The following is a 17,115-nucleotide window of genomic DNA, read 5'->3' as shown; positions in this document are numbered from 1 at the left end:
TGGCTGGTACGGAAGCAGCGTGGTTCCTTATGCCGCTTCTTCCCATTTCCGCCTCAGTGTGTATGTTCCCCCAAGTCCAGGTCTTAGCGCCCGTTTTGTTGCAGTCGGAGCACTGCGCTCTCGAAAGCGTAGAACATATGCTCTTCTCCGCCTCTACGTTGCCGGTTGTGCCGCTTCTAAAGCGTTCCTTTCGTCCGAAATATACCGATGTATACTGTGGGTGGGTCACTCGTCCGGCGAGACCATGGCTCGTGCACCCTGTTCTCTAGCAGGCGAAGCCTTCAATACCATCTACCAATCTTCGCGCCAATAACCAAAAGACGTGGTTTACCAGCAAGCTAAAAGACTTGAATGTGAGAAAAAATTCTTTATAGAGGTGATAAAAATAACAGGGGCTCGCATTGTTGGGAAACATACTGCGAATCTGAAAGCCCACATGTCACTGCGATCCACTCGCAGAGAGTTCTTTCTGTGGTTCAAAACTGTCAAGTTTGCTATCCAGTAATCTAAGACTGTTTTTCCAGGCGCTAAACCTCCATCCAAATCGCTCTATCACATGATAAAAGAAAATCGCGCAAAAAAAACGAGGATGGAAAGAAAGGAAACAACAGGACCACCGCTACAGGAATATCGTTGGTCCTGCTGTTTCCTTTCTTTCCGGCCTCGTTTTTTCGCTATTTTCCGGAAGTATGTATCACCAACTCGTCCTTTTCGCCATTGTGTGTATCACATGAAGCGGTTACTGATACTGAATGAGCCCACACGCGACACCTTTTGCTCCGCATTTTTGACACGTGCACAACAGAACTCGATACTTAGTAAGGCAGAGATCTGTGTGAGTTGGTATGCATTCATACTGGTGAACAGCGCAAATCAGCGCTTGTCTTGTCGTTGTTCCGCCTTTTTTTGCGCTGTTCACCTGTATGAGAACTCGACACGCCTTTTACGGCGAAAGCTTTAGTGACCCATTAACAACGAAACCCGGCATCGTTCTCGGTGCCCAGGAAATGCGCTCCAGAAAGCGCCCAATGGCGTCATCAGCGAAGAAATAAATTTCTTCTGAAGGTGCGGGGAATCTAACAAAGGAACTTGACCTTTCGAGGCAAGCACGGGACCCAGAGGCCACAAAAGAGCCTTGGATTTTGGGCGCTGTTGTGTTCCCTTGTTGCTTTTGTGTGTGTGCGCCCCCTCCTAACGACCACTCGCATTCCCCTCCTAACGACAGTTCGCATCCTCCTCCTAACGACCACTCAATCCTCCTCCTAACGACCGCTTGCCCCTCGTCGCACGCTGTCGCCGGATGCCCCCCCACGGTGCGCCCCCGCACCCTCCTCCTGTTCTGGGAAGCCACTCCCTGCCGTGGACGCTTCTCCACTCCCTCCTTTCTTCGGGCGGCCAGTTCGGCTCCTGCCTCGGTCGACGCTGGTCGCACCCTCATCGGCTTTAAATAAACGAAGTCTAAAAGTACCGTGTGCGTCTTTCGCTGCATTCAACACAGCGACCGGACACGACAGTGGCGACGAGAAAGTGGATTCGACCCGCGCTACGCAACGCTATTGACAAGCCATGGCTACGCGAGGGTTTCCCAATCAGATACCAGAGTTCAACGGCTCATCGTGGTCATCGTGGGTTGGACGCCTTCAGTTCTACTTTGAAGCTAACAACATCACAGACCCAGCCTTGAAGAGGGCCAACCTGCTGACGCTGTGCGGGGAGCAGACCTACGATACTGTCTGCGCCCTTATTCAGCCAAGCACACCAGCGGCAGTGTCTTACGACGACATCGTAAAAGCGCTGCAAAAGCACTACGACCCAAGGCCATCCGAGGTCTACAGCCGGGCTCGCTTCCAACGACGAGATCAACTGGGAGGAGAAACTGTGAGCGCCTACGTAGCCGCGCTCAAGAAGCTCGCTGCCGACTGCAATTTTGGAACGCTGTCGACAACAGCTACCGGGCAGGAGGGAGACGCAGCTTCTTCTGCTAACACCACCATGCTTCCCTTGGACGTGATGTTACGCGACAGATTTGTGTGCGGACTGAGTGACGAGTCACTGCAGCAGCGCCTGTTCGCTGAGAAGGACCTCACATTCAGCAAAGCTTACGACATCGCCGTTCGAGCGGAGAGCGCCGGTCACCAGCAGAGAGGGATTCGCCGGAACACCGAGCCGGTACACCAGACAAGCAACCAGGTGCGCAAGCCTTCTGTTGTTGTAAAATCGGTCAAAAAGGCACAACGCTGCTGGCGGTGTGACGACCAACACAACCCCCAGGGATGTCGATTCCAGTCAGCCACGTGTAATTTTTGCCACAAGCGAGGGCATATCGAAAGAGCATGCATTACGAAACGGAGACTTGCCAAGATAAAGTCACCTTCCCAGCCTAATCACAGCGTCAACGCCTCAGAGAATACGCCGCTATCTGATCTCCATGGAACAACATCAGCAACACCATCTGTGTTGTACGACCTGAACACCATGAATCTCGGCACGCGACCGAAGATTTTTACAGAAGTAAGCGTACATCACCAGCTGATTAAGTTCGAGGTGGACTCCGGCGCAGCCTGTACTCTGATCAGTGAGGACACGTTCCGAACTTCATGGCCATCTGACGCACCCGCCCTGCAACAAGACGACACGCACCTGCGAACGTGGTCAGGACAGAATCTGCCACTATTGGGCTCTGCCAACGTGCAGGTTAACTACAACGGCCAGACCCATACGCTACCTCTGCTTGTTGTGAAGGGCACAGGATCAAGCCTTCTAGGGAGAAACTGGTTTTCTCCACTAGGCGTGATGATATGCGGCATACACCAGACGCCGAGCCAGAACATGGTTGAGCAACTGCAAGAGAAATACGAAAGAGTATTCTCGGAAGAGATTCCAGGAAACGAAGGGCCCCCGGTCACACTGGAGTTGTTGGACAACGCGCAACCCAAATTTCTGAAGGCCAGGCCGGTGCCGTTTGCTCTCCGAGATTCAGTTGAAAAAGAGTTGGACAAACTGGAGCAGCAAGGTGTCATCGAGCCGACGCAGCATTCAGAATGGGCCACACCACTTGTCGTAGTTCGCAAGAAGAACGGAACCATACGCCTCTGCGGAGACTACCGGAGCACCGTCAATCTTGCGACTAAAGCGTCCTCTTACCCGCTACCGACACCTGAAGAAGTATTCAGTGTACTACGTGGCGCAAGAGTCTTCAGCACATTGGACCTCACCCAGGCGTATCAGCAGCTGAAGGTGAGCGAGTCAACTGCTGAATTATTGGCAATTAACACACTGAAAGGCTTGTACAAAGTCAAGCGACTGCCTTTTGGCGTAGCTGCAGCCCCCGCCATATTTCAAAAATTCATGGAGACAGTGCTTCAGGGCATCCCAGGAGTTTGTGTCTACCTTGATGATGTCATCATCAGTGGCACTTCCACTGAAGAGCATGCAGTGCGCCTAGAGCTCGTTCTCGAAAGGCTATCAAACGCAAATTTGCGCATAAGCAAAGTGAAATGCTGTTTTGCGGTGCCAGAGGTGCAATTTCTGGGACACCGAATTGATGCGGAAGGCATTCACCCTACCGAGGACAAAGTGCGAGCGATCACAGAAGCACGAGCTCCAACAAACAAGCAGGAGCTACAGGCTTTTCTCGGACTCTTGACGTTCTACGACCGGTTCTTGGAACAAAGAGCTACCGTGGCCAACGACTTATACCAACTCCTTCGGAAAGATGTGACATGGACATGGTCGCCACGCCATCAGCAGTCATTCGATGCCCTGAAAGACCTGATTCGAAGATGTACAGTCCTCCGCCACTACAACGAAAGGAAGCCTCTGCTTTTGGCTTGCGACGCATCACCGTACGGAGTCGGCGCGGTTCTATCGCAAACTGACGAGCAAGGAAGGGAAGCTCCCATCGCCTTCGCCTCACGTACGTTGTCGCAAGCAGAACGCAACTACGCGCAACTTGACAAAGAAGGGCTAGCCATCGTCTACGCGGCGACACATTTTCACCAGTACATTGCAGGCCGGAAGGTGACCTTTATAACCGATCACCGACCGCTATTGGGCATTCTGGGACCACAAAGGCCTATGCCACCAACTTTGTCTCCGCGAATGACACGTTGGTGCATCAAACTCTCAGCGTACGACTACGCTCTGGTCTACCGCAATGGGAGTAAACATCAAAACGCCGATGCGCTAAGCCGTCTGCCACTAGACGCAACTGTTGACGAACCATTTCCACCAGGAGACGTTCTGATGTTCGAAGCACTGCCAGAACCTCCGCTTACAGCAGGCACAGTTGCAGCATCTACGCAGAAGTGCGCAGCTCTCCGGCTAGTTTACACAGCTGTTCAACAAGGCAACGTGCATAAACTCAAAGGGGACAACTTCGACGCTTACCGCAGGCGAGCTACAGAGTTGAGCACCCATCGCGGCTGCATCATATTTGGGTCCCGAGTTGTGATGCCGAGAGAACTACGCGCACAAGCTATGTCTCTCATCCACGCCGGACATCGGGGCATCGTTGCAATGAAAAAGTGTGCCAGAAGCTACATGTGGTGGCCTGGCATTGACAACGACATCGAAACAGTGGTGCGAGAATGCAAGCCTTGCCAGAGCAGCCGGAGCGCCCCGCCGAAAGCTCCTGTCCCAGAATGGGAAAAGCCAGACACACCATGGCACACACTGCACATTGATTTTGCAGGACCAATTGAGGGCTGCACTTTCCTTGTGGTCGTAGATGCCTACACAAAGTGGCTTGAGATAAGGCAAATGGGACAGACGACTTCGGCAGCAGTCATTGACAACCTCCGATCACTATTTGCAACGTTCGGCCTGCCGCGCAAGGTAGTGTCGGACAACGGAACACCGTTTGTGTCTGCGGAGATCCTCAAGTTTTATCGCGACAACGGGATCTCATCAGTTACATCGGCCCCCTACCACCCAGCGACAAACGGACAAGCCGAGCGCTACGTAGCCGAGCTAAAACGCGCCCTTGAAAGAGATCAGACAGGCTCGCTGCAGCGCCGCCTTGCGCGCTTTCTCTTCAAGCAGCACACGACGGTTCAGAGCACAACAGGCGAGACCCCCTCGAAAATGATGTTCGAGCGTGAAATGCGAACCCAGCTCACAGCCATCCTCCCCGAGCCAAAGGCAGAGACGTTCCGGGAAGAAAAAGCAATTCCGCGCTGCGGCACGCTTAATGAGGGGCAGCGCGTCCTCGCCCGACAGTTTCTGAAAAAGCCACGCTGGGAGGAAGCTACAATTGTCAGACGCATAGGCCTGCGCTCTTGGCTCGTCAACATACATGGCACAGTAGCACGCCGACATCTCAACCAGCTGCGTAGATTTACGACGCCGTCTGAGAGCTGTCCGCCAGCGGAGAGAACACGTGCACCATTTTCCCACATAGCCTGGCACCTCTTCCCGGAAGAAGAGACTTCGCCCAGGACAGACCTAGGAGACACAGCGAACAACAGCCAGCCTACAAGTGTTTCTTCCCCGAGCGCACAAAGCCAGCGCGCCTCCACGCGTGAGCGCCGACCCCCTGCACGATACCAGGCAACTTTCTAAGGGGGAAGGAAGTGTTGTGTTCCCTTGTTGCTTTTGTGTGTGTGCGCCCCCTCCTAACGACCACTCGCATTCCCCTCCTAACGACAGTTCGCATCCTCCTCCTAACGACCACTCAATCCTCCTCCTAACGACCGCTTGCCCCTCGTCGCACGCTGTCGCCGGATGCCCCCCCCCACGGTGCGCCCCCGCACCCTCCTCCTGTTCTGGGAAGCCACTCCCTGCCGTGGACGCTTCTCCACTCCCTCCTTTCTTCGGGCGGCCAGTTCGGCTCCTGCCTCGGTCGACGCTGGTCGCACCCTCATCGGCTTTAAATAAACGAAGTCTTAAAGTACCGTGTGCGTCTTTCGCTGCATTCAACACAGCGACCGGACACGACAGGCGCATAAAAGTGAACCTAGTGTACGCGTTCTGTTACGACTGGATGCTAAGGAGTAGATGTGTTTAGAAAGGAAGGAAGGAACATACATTAAGAAATTAATGTTTTCGCCTTTGAAGCGCGCAAGTCCTTCGTGCCCTCCGGCATTTGTTCTTTGATAATAACCAACATTCCAGGTATCATATCAGGTATCACAATTTTTGCAGGTAAAATTTCAACCATAATAATCGAGAAAATTAAGCTATTATCAGCAGGCTTTGACGAAATCAACTCTGATATGCTAAAAAATACAAGGCCCATGATTGCCGCCTTTTTTTCTCCACTCTTACCTCAAGCAGTTTCTTCGGAAGCCTGCCGGATGATAGGAAAAAGGAAAAGTTATCCGCTAAATGACCCCCCTATCTCTCTAACAAGCGTACTGTACAAGATCATGAAACATGCCATATACTCTCAAATCATGATCTTCCTAGACTCGAATGACATTTTCACTCCTCACAACATAGTTTAGGAAGGGTTTCTCTTTCGAAATGCAGATTGCACTTTTAATTCATGGCTTACATGTTAGTCAATCTTGACAGGAACATACAATGTGACGCGAACTTTTCTATCTTACTAGAGCTTTCGATAAAGTGTCTCACCGTCGCTTGCTATTAAACCTAAACTATAGAAGAACAAGCAAGAACAAAATAACCAGCATAGCTTCACTCATCTCGCTACCTCCAGAAATGGCACTTTTGAGGTAGCGGCGCGAGTGTGGCTATGATGGTTGTTCTGTTTTAGCGCGAAATCACTCATACGGTCAACAACACCGACCATGAATCTTGTCCGTCCGCTCTTGCACAGGCACATGGCAACAGAGACGTCTTGTTAAGTAAAAAAAAGAAAAATAATGCACAGATACCTTTCAATTTGGACCGGCCAATTATGAATTTGACAATGTACAACGCGATGGCGACCTCCAAATGAGACCCAGGCCATTTCTAAAATTTGGCCCATTTCCAAAAAATTTGGCACAGGCAACGCCCAAAATTTGGGTACACGCGCCTCTGTCTGTAGCCGATTTGCACCGGAATCGCCCTCCAAGCATAAATTACCGTGATCAACACGATGGTGACCTTTTGGGCACGCTTCGAACCCCGATAGCCAGCGCGTTCATGCTACGGCTCGAGAACTATCGCTCCAGGCCCCACAGAATCGGACACCCAAAGCAACGCAGAAATATCGCGGGCTGTATTGACATACCACCAAATGGCCTCTCATTACAAAAACAGCCGCTTCACCCTCTGACCGCCTGACCGTACACTAGATTCAAAATACAACGTGGCCTGGCGGTAATTGCAGACAAACTTCTACATCTAACCTTACCTCCTTCATTACTACCATCCTACTTTGACCCTCCCACTCTGTTCAACATGTGGGGTGGGCAAGGCCATCCGCATGCACTACCTGTGGGAATGCCCCCATCCCATGGCATTTCCTTCCATATCCAACCCATTCCCCTCCTCTTGAGAGGCCGCCCTCCTTGTTGTTCCCGCTCCTCCTCCAAATTTGGCCCGGGCCGTTTCTAAAATTTGGCCTTGGCGGAATTGTACAATAAACCAGTGCTTTGGCTATATAACCGGTTTAATCAAGTTAAAAAACAGACATTTTTTTTTTTGCTTTCGTAGGTTGTGTTTGTTCATGCCTTCTATGTCTTGCCTGCCTTTCGCTCATGCACCATTCTCCTTATGTGTATATGACAGGTGTTGCAGGAAAGGGGATCACTAATTTTAAAGATATGTATATATGGTTTTCGACGTAAAGCAAAGCTTATTGCGGCATAGTAATACCACTGTTTGAGGACGCCAAAAACAGGCAAATCATTCTCACTAGTAAAGTGATTCACTAAATTCTAAAGTTAACATTTAACTATTACCGATAGGCACCTGGTTGCAATTAAAGATTTGTAGCCGGCACTTAGTAGTTTTTAGAATTTCAAAAACGCAGTTACCTTCTGTGCTGCTGCTAGACAAAACTGGCTATTTCGACTAGTTAAGAGCAGAGGATGGGTCGTTTTGCCTGCATGATTCTTGATAATGCATGCATTTTGGCATGATGCAGCCATAATTAGTTGAACCAAGCTGGGAGGGTGACTGCGTTCTAGAAATTCTAAAAATTGATATGACGATTCCTAACACCGGCTACAAATGACTAGTCGCAGTTAGGTGCCAACCGGTAATATTTAAGAAGTTAGCTATCAGAATATACATAATCACTTCACTGCTTAACATCGTTTGCCTCTTTTCGAATGTCCGCCAACACTTGTGTGACCACATAGCAAAACTGTTCTGTTTAGCTCAACAACCCCATTTTTAAAAATTAAGTGACAACCTTCCTTGACACACCTGGTATGATCCATCGCTTCATAATAAAAGCTTAGTTGCGAGACAGCACTTGTGACGTCTACTCTTTCTGTGTCCTTCGTCCATGTGCGCTGAATTTTGTTTTCAAGATGAACTACATCCAACTATCCCAACTCGCCATTGTTCTGCAAAACCTTCCTTTTTCTTCCAAACCATCGCAGCCAGAAACGCATTTCCCCTGACATCACTGCTACCGCTTGGCCATCTTCACTATTATAGTTTTTGATTGACCATTTTCTTCAATGATTCATCATCATCATCATCAACCTGACTACGCCCACTGCGCGGCAAAGGGCGCACCCATGTCTCTCCTATTAACCCTGTCCTTCGCCAGTTGCGGCCACCCTATTCCCGCAAATTTCTTAATCTCATCCGCCCATCTAACTTTCTGCCGCCCCCTGCTATGCTTGCCTTCTCTTGGAATCCACTCCGTTACCCTTGAGGACCAGCGGTTATCTCGCCTTTGCATTACATGCCCTGCCCAAGCCCAAGCCCACTTCTTCCTCTTGATTTCAACTAGGATGTCATTAACCTGCGTTTGTTTTCTCACCCACTCCGCCCGCTTCCGATCTGTTAACTTTACACCTATCATTTTTTTTCCATACCTCGCTGCGTTGTCCTTAACTCATGCTGAACCCTTTCTGTTAGCCTCCACGTTTATGCCTCAAAGGTGAGTACCGGTAAGATACACCTGTTTTGTACTTTTCTCTTCAGGATATTGGTAAACTGCCATTCATGATCCGAGAGAACCTGCCATATGCGCTCCACCCCATTCCTATTCTTCTAGTTACTTCCCTCTCGTGATCAGGATCAGCTGTCACTACCTGCCCTAAATAGACATATTCTCTCACTACTTCCAGCACCACGCCATCAATTGCCAACCGCTGTTCTATTGCTAGACTGTTGAATATTACTTTGGTTTTCTTCATGTTCATTTTTAGCCCCACCGTTCTGCTCTGCCAGTCTAATTCATTGATCATGCTTTGCAATTCATGTCCTGGGTGACTTAGCAAGGCAATGCAGATATTTTTATATGCAGAAAAAGGCACCCCTTAAGTAATGCCCTCTACAGGAGTACTGAACAGAAATCAGCTAAAGGCAAGCGCTGTCTTCCTGCAATTGTGCCAATGCACTCTTGATTTGAATCTCGATTCCTGCGAGAGTTTTACACCGATACGAGCAAGCCCGCAACATCTGCAAAAGAGAGCCCAACTCGAACGCTCCAATACCAGCACCTAATGCAAATTAGTGCCAGAGCTTTTAAACATATATCTACCGCGTATACACAAGACTAAGCTCAAATAAGCCGTAACCACATCAACCGCACACCTCTCAGCGTGTGGGCAAATCTAGACGATTAGCCGGAGGGGAGCCTGCGGCCACTATTCAAAGAAGGGTGGCGTGAAGTTAATAGTCCACATACTAAGCACGGATACGGGTTTAATTCGCAGTTCAGTGAGAAAGGTATACCCGGCAATAGCAAAGTGCGGCTTTTATAAATGTCTCGGCATTACTCACTCTGGTGAAAAAGCTGCCTCAATACGGATATTCCTTGGCTTATAAAATAACGCACAAATGCCGTCGTTTGAATGCTCGTCGCGCGATTGCTAGAGCGGCCAAGCAAAGCCGGGAAATGAAATTGGCGTCAAAAATGTGCTCCGTTTGGGCAACCTCTTGGTTATATCCAGTTAGGAGCTATAAAAACTGCGGCTGGAAAAGTTTGCAGGGCGCGTAAAACGCGCGCACTCGGGCGGCGAGCTGCTCCTATTTCGAGCAATTCTCGTTTTCTACCAACGCGGCTTCCTCTTCATATTTGCCTGCTCCGGGCTCGGCGGCCGTGACAGGAGGCAGTGCTCCGTCGGTGGGGCATGTTCCTGCTTCCTCCGCTCATCGTCCCCGACGGAGCGCGCGCTTTTGTTTCCCGCCTTTGTGGACGTCTCGGGGCGAGGCGCATGGGCGGTCGCGCTCCAGCGACCGGCGCGAGGAAATGCGCGCGAATGGCGGAAGGGCGGCGCCGCCTATAAAGGACCCTCCGGACCTTGTCGGCGGTCAGGGACACGATGGCGAGGCGAACGAGGGGAGCTTCTCCGCTGCTGCTGGCGCTCGTCGCGCTGCTCCTGGTGGCGCCCAGCTCCGAGAAGAAGCTACTCAAGCTGGCGATGCTCATGTCTGGCGGCACCTCGTTCATACCCATCCCGATTCCTCTCAGCAAGCAAGTGCAGCACACCAAGTTCGTGCCCATCAACATGCCGTACCCCGTGCCCGTGCCGTAAGCAGCTTTCCCTTTCTGCCTTCAAACGTACTACACTGGCGGCGCTACCGTTGACTGCAAGGCTTATTGCGTCCGTAAGATAGTGGACAGGCTATGAAATTCTTTTCCGGAGCCCAAATTCGCGGCATTTCGACGCAGGAGAAGTCAGAAATTTGCGTGTGCAGAGCGTTGCAGCAGCACGCTAAAGCCCACCACGTGCCCATTTTAATCCGGAGCTGCCTTCTACTGCACTTCTCATAGACCACGTACCACTATGATATGTCACCCCCCCCCCCCCCCCCCCGCCCCTTCCGCAGTGTGGAAGAGCGCACACACTTTCATTTCATCCGCACTTTCGTCCATGCACTTTCATTATGTCGTCCCACATAACACAGCAAAACGGCAGGTGAAGGCCAGTGGCGTTTGAGTCTCGCGCCAACTTTGCAGCGCGCTTGTAATACCTACACCTGTGGTACTCGTGACCACGAGCGCAAGAGCAGTTCAAGACAGTCCTTAGGAAAGGTCAATCGAACCCTTGATCTGAACTCAAACCCTCTGTATCACTGTCTACGAATGATTTCTATGAGCATGTAAAATTCACGTTGAACAGTCCAGGACGTCAACAGCTGTTTACGATTAGTAGCGAGGCGCTGGAGTTCCACCTAGGGCGGCAGAATGATAGGTGGGCGAATGAGATTAAGAAATTTGGGGGGTATGGTGGCCGCACCTGACACAGTGCAGGGTAGTTGGCGAGATATGAGAGAGGCCTTTGTCCTGCAGTGGGCGTAGTCGGGCTGATGAGGATCATCATGTGATCATGAATGGCAGTTTACCAATATCCCTCACGCGAAAAGTATTCAACAGCTGTATCTTACCGGCACTGTTCTATGGTGCAGAAACGTGGAGGCTTACGAAAACGCTCTACTTAAATTCAGGACAATCCAACGAGCCATGGTAACGAAATTATAAGGAGTAACAGGGTGAGAGCAGAGTGGGTGAGGGACCAAACGCGGGTAAATTCAATCCTAGCCGAAATCAAGAGGAAATGAACTTGGGCAGGGCATCTAATACGAAGGCAACATAGCCGGTTGTCGGTAATTATGGACGATAGGCGGTTGTCGTTAATGGTAAACGTTTGGAGTCTTAGATAAAGCAACCTAGGAGGGCGCGCCATAAAGTTAAGTGGTCGGGAGATTAACAAGTTTGCGAATATAAGGCGACTGAGGCTTGCAGAGGACCCGGTTAATTCGAGAGGTATGGGAGAGGCTTTTGTCCTCCAGTGGACGCAGTTAGGCTGATGATGATGATGATTCTCATCACGCAGACGATTTTGGGATCTATAAAGAAATAACTAAGCCGAATGATGTTCACGCGCTTCAATCTGTTTTAGGCATGTTAACTGAATGGTGCCGTATTTGGCAAATGGAAATTAATGCAGAAAAAACTAAACACATTATCTCCTTTCCGTGGACCGTTATGTAACATTTACACAGTAAACATTAGAAGTGTCGAATATATCTCTTGCATAAAATATATACGAGTTCATTTGTGTTCTAAACATTCATAGAATACTCACATCGATCACATTACCAGTAAAACATTCAAGAAACTTGGCATGCTAGGACACCGTTTACACCTTGCAAATTCTACCACAAGATATCAAGTGTACACTTCATTGATCAGGCCATACTTAGAATATGTTTCTATCATATGGCATCCTCATCAGGAGTTCCTTTCACGTCTTCTCGAATCTCTTAAAAACAAGCAGGAAGATTCATTTCATCATTATACTCACGATTTCAAAGTGTATCATTACTTCAAGAAAATTTTAACCTGTCATCGCTTGCGACCCAGAATAAATTTCCCCGATTATCATTTTTTATGCCTTATATTATAGTAATTCTGAATTCGCCCGCTCCTATCTTCTTCCCTCTCCTCATGTTTGATCTCGCATAGACCATGGAAACAAAATCTGACCAATTTTCTCACGTACAAAAAAATACAGAAATGCAGCGCTAAATTTACCAATAAACGAATGGAATGGGTTGCTGCCTAATTATTTGATTCATAATTATTCCAAGCTGCATTGCTAGCTTTTTTAGGTGCTTTGTAATCTGTTTATGCTGTTTTGTTGTGTAATGTACAGGTTTTCTTTCTCATGGATTTTTTTGGTGCCATCTGTCTCTTTGTCGCGGTGACTCCACAACATTTTCGCTATGCTTATTTAGTTTCTGTGTTAATTTTTGTATTTCTGTGAATGATTGCATTAATTTCACCGTCTTGTGTCAGCTGTCGTGCACTATACACTTGTTTTTAATACTTCCTGACACGATTGTTTCCTTTTTATCTCTTTATCACAGTTCTGTACCGTAATGGAGTTTTGTTTGTTTGCCTATTTACCATTATTATATTCCCGCTTACCTGCCATCTTATTTGTTACTACGGCTTATCCTGACAACACAATTTCTTATCTTGTTCGTAGCTATGACTTTGCTTTGCTTTCATGTCCCCCCTCCCCCTCCTATGTAATGCCGTGCTGGACCTTTAGGGTACTTGAATAAATAAAATAAAGTTTGAGAAAATTGAACGCCTTAATCCGAACCGACCGCTTTTGGTAAATCCTGCGCTCTGATCAAGCGTATATCTTGCCCACAGTCATTGAGCTTGAATGCAACGCAAGCACTATTATAGGGTTTCTTTCAGCGCATGCACTACTTTAAAACCTTCTGCTCGAGCATCTGAGGACGCCAAAGACACGAAATACCACTGCCAGCTCGAAAAATAGCGTTTGATTCGGTGACATGCGAAACAGAGCAGCAGCAAGCAGGGACAAGAAAGAGCGCACACAATCGCTATGTTCCAGCAGTTTATTCTGAATGGAGAGGTGGTAAATATACACGAACTGGCTACATATTGTGCAGTCGCAGGAGAGGGACATATCACTGGGTTCTTAGATAATCTTTTCCTTTGCAAGACTGCTCGTTTAGCGGCCCACGTGTCACTTAAGCTATATTTGACTTCTGCCTCTTTAGCGTTCTATGAGTCACTTAGGGTATCTATGACGTTTCGCCACGTGAATATTCATCAGACCAATAAGACCGATCATACCTTCAGTAATGTATTTCTGAGCTTCCTGAGCATCGTGGCACGCAGACCAACCGCGTCCCCGTCGCCGCTCCGGCATGATATGTGTAGAGAATTAACATTTATTGCGTGGCCGCACAGGATTACGAATAATCGGTGCATCTGCAACTTTTGAAGTCGCATTGACCTGACTACACAAAGTGCTGAGTTTGTGTGTGCATAGCTGCATTCCAGTGGCCTCCAATGAGCTGCGCGTCGCAAATAGACTGCCGGGCCTAAGTGCCCCTTAATAAATGTTTCCGTGCATAGCGCTGAAGCAGGGCCCTTTATTACTTAAACACGCATAGAACAAACTTTTGAGCAACTTGGTTCCACCTAAACGTGCCAGTTGTACTGCACCTTACGTGTATGTTGTGCGCATTATTCCTTGTCTTGACGCCGGTTGCTTGAATTCGGACACGCAGCTAGTGTTCTGTGTCACTCAGCCCAAACAGGGAAATGAAACCGTGAAGAAAGAGGCTGTGGGTGATAAGACGTCTCATTTTTTCAGGGTGCATACACACGAGCACTTGAGTCACGGTAGCAAGCACGCACACATCAACTACGACCACAAGCACGACAGCTCACGGAGCAAGGTGGTCGTACTGGATGGCGACCAATACGGCGGGGGACACTACGGTGGAGGACACTACGGCGGTGGCTACTGGTGACTACGCTGACGCCTCGCCTTCCATTCATCGAAGTTGCGTGTTATCACTTCACCGTCTCCTCACTCCGTCGTTGCCATATTCGTGACGCGCCGAATTCTCACTACTTCCCCACGGCTGGAGAAGGCGGGATGCCCGCGCCGCAACTCAACTGTTCCGCTGAAAGCAGGAGGGAATAGTTCTTTTAGTGAAGGAAAAGAAAAAATGCCGTTCCGCTGCCTGGAATACCGTGTCTCAAAACCAAAAAAAAAAACATCAGAGCCAGTAGGCACGCGCATCAGCGGTAGTGAGTGAAACTCTTCATTGCTTATTTATTACAAAGTAACCGAACTATTTACGGCCCATTCTCTTATCGACTACGGCAAGTTATTTAGCAGCTCACTGCTGTGTTGACGAAACACGGCCTCCCGTAAACGAATTATCTGAGGTCAAGACACCTTTAATTTTTAATTTGTTCACTCCCTCGACAAGTCTACTCATGTTTTCACGACAAAATCATCTCCATTATCAAACCAGTACGCGTCAACTGAAATTTCCATGACGCGCCAGTGGCGGGTATCAAAACAACGTCGTCCGTTGTGGACCGCTCGGATGCCATCAATCTACAGGACCGAAGAAAACTGCCGAGAAGGTTTAGTAAGAAACAAAGAAGAGAGGAGAGAAATTCTACTATTGCGTATTTCACCGCAGGGGTTAGGGAAATTGTACAGGAGGGAGGGAAGAGTTGATAGATGTGGGATTTCGCACATGCCTCCCGACGCAGTCGCCATAATGTCTCTCATTCATCGCTGCCGCTGCTTTTATCATTTTGCTGCCTGATTTGTAAATAAAAGTTTATCACACATATGTCATGTTTGCTTCCGCGGAAAGTTAATTCACGTGGCTACCCGTTAAGCTATCAGCCTATCACACTCCTGCGATATCAGGACGTGCACTATTTTAATACAGTGATAATAGCCATAGCAGCAACTATGTTCTAGTAAATCACAATCACATTGTACAAGCCAAAAAAAAAAGGGGAGTCAAGATAAAGAAGACTACTGATGTATGCTGTCGTCCTCGTTTTTAGAGCTGTTACTCAGTTTTTTTTTATTTTCAAATTAACAAACTTGCTTTAGATGATCGAGTGCAAAATATGAGAGGAAATTTGTATCGATGCGTGTTCCGCCACGCTTCCACCACTGACTCATACGAAGTTGTTGAAGGTAGTTCGTGCAGCCAGACGCATAGGCTACTGGAACTGCTGGCTCTAGTTCACGCACAAAATCTTCACGTATTTTCGGCCATTTTTCCGAACATTTCTTTAAGCTGCTCTGTCTATTACAAAACGAAGTGACATCTCAGCTCTCAGCACTCGAAACTTCAGAATATAAGCACGAAGAAATTCAAATGGTTCATGAACTGTGTAGCTTCTTTGTAGAGGAACTCAGAGATTTTGCAAGCAGTATGAAAGTAATCATATGCTTCACGCCGAGAAATTTGCTTTCAACTCAAAGAAGGCACAGAGGAAGCTGTGCACCTTCTGCACCTTTGCTCATTCACCGCACGGTGAGCCCCATGCTAGGCAGGAATCCCAAAATGCTAGCTGGCTCATCAGCTAGCACAACGAAATTTACATCCCGACTCCTGTGATCCCCCCGTCAAGCCTTCCCGTATCAAGAGACTGAGGCCTAAAAATAACTATAGGCAAACGTCGACGAAAATTCAGAATTCATTCTACGTTAACGGCGTCCGTCTCACGCAAGTCAAGCGTGTGGTTTATAAAGTTTGAATGCAGACAATGGGTCTTAGTGATCCCTTAATGCACAAGGATCGCGGAAAGCGCGAAATTTAAATTTTAACGCAGGAGTGTTAAGGGTTCTGCTGCGCGGGAAAGGCGGCTTCGTCCATTCGGCATCCGGCGTTGTTGACTCGCGATGCACTGCCTTGGTTCAATATGTTTGGCGTCACACGTAGAGCGACGGAATTCAAAAATAATTAAGCATTAAATAAATTTTGGATACAAGGTCGCAACGCGAAAGAAACGTCACGGAGATCTATCTCATTATTGTGTACATGCGCAAATGAGCTGGAGAACATAATATTAAAACATATTTTGGCTTTCTTACCAATTAATAATATAATCGACCCGAGGGTGGTGGTCGACGAACAGTATAATTGACCACCACACAACTACTTGAAACAAAGCAATGCTGTAATGGCGGCTACTTGGTTTTCAACCTTCACTTTGGCGCGCTATACTTAGGCACAGGGAGTAGTAAATAAAACACAAGACAAGACAGGTTCGTGGACGAACTTTCAACTGATTTTTAAATATGCTGCTCTCCTTGTATACTCGCATACAAAGAACAAATGCACAAACACGTAAGAAATGGTTAGTTGGTTTATGGGGTTTAACGTCCCAAAGCGACTAAGGCTATTAGAGACGCCGAAGTGGAGGGCTCCGGAAATTTCGACCACCTGGGGTTCTTTAACGTGCACTGACATTGCACAGTACACGGGCCTCGAATTTCTCCTCCAAAGAAATTCAGCTGCCGCGGCCGGGATCGAACCCGCGTCTTTCGAGCCAGCAGCCGAGCACCATAGCCACTGAGCCACCGCGGCGTACAAGTTGTTAAGTGCTAATCGTGAAACCGTAACCCGTGTATCACTGCTTTCCATCGCGCTGTTTGTTAAAAATGGAATCTCGCTGTGCTTCAGCACTATCGCCGGATCGCTTACGCATTCCGTGGA

The 17,115-nt window shown here is 48.5% G+C and overlaps 1 protein-coding gene across 1 annotated transcript; it reads left to right on the top strand.

Moving 5' to 3' along the window:
- The first annotated feature begins 10,400 nt into the window (after positions 1–10,400).
- Positions 10,401–15,223, top strand: LOC149325134 (uncharacterized). The gene is made up of 2 exons (XM_089563542.1): positions 10,401–10,609; positions 14,226–15,223. Exons 1-2 carry the CDS (start codon positions 10,401–10,403, stop codon positions 14,383–14,385), a joined length of 369 nt encoding a protein of 122 aa, XP_089419668.1. The 3' UTR covers positions 14,386–15,223.
- The last annotated feature ends 1,892 nt before the right edge of the window (positions 15,224–17,115 follow it).

Source organism: Amblyomma mixtum, chromosome 10 (assembly GCF_055824585.1).
Source record: "Amblyomma mixtum isolate Tamu chromosome 10, ASM5582458v1, whole genome shotgun sequence".
In the NCBI taxonomy this organism is placed as follows: domain Eukaryota; kingdom Metazoa; phylum Arthropoda; class Arachnida; order Ixodida; family Ixodidae; genus Amblyomma; species Amblyomma mixtum.
This window is presented reverse-complemented; position numbering and strand designations above follow the sequence as displayed.

Excerpts from the sequence above, each read along its gene's own strand:
- LOC149325134 (XM_089563542.1), top strand. The coding sequence starts at position 10,401 with ATGGCGAGGCGAACGAGGGGAGCTTCTCCGCTGCTGCTGGCGCTCGTC. Across the intron at positions 10,610-14,225 it reads CCGTACCCCGTGCCCGTGCC|GGTGCATACACACGAGCACT; the intron begins GTAAGCAGCTTT and ends TCATTTTTTCAG.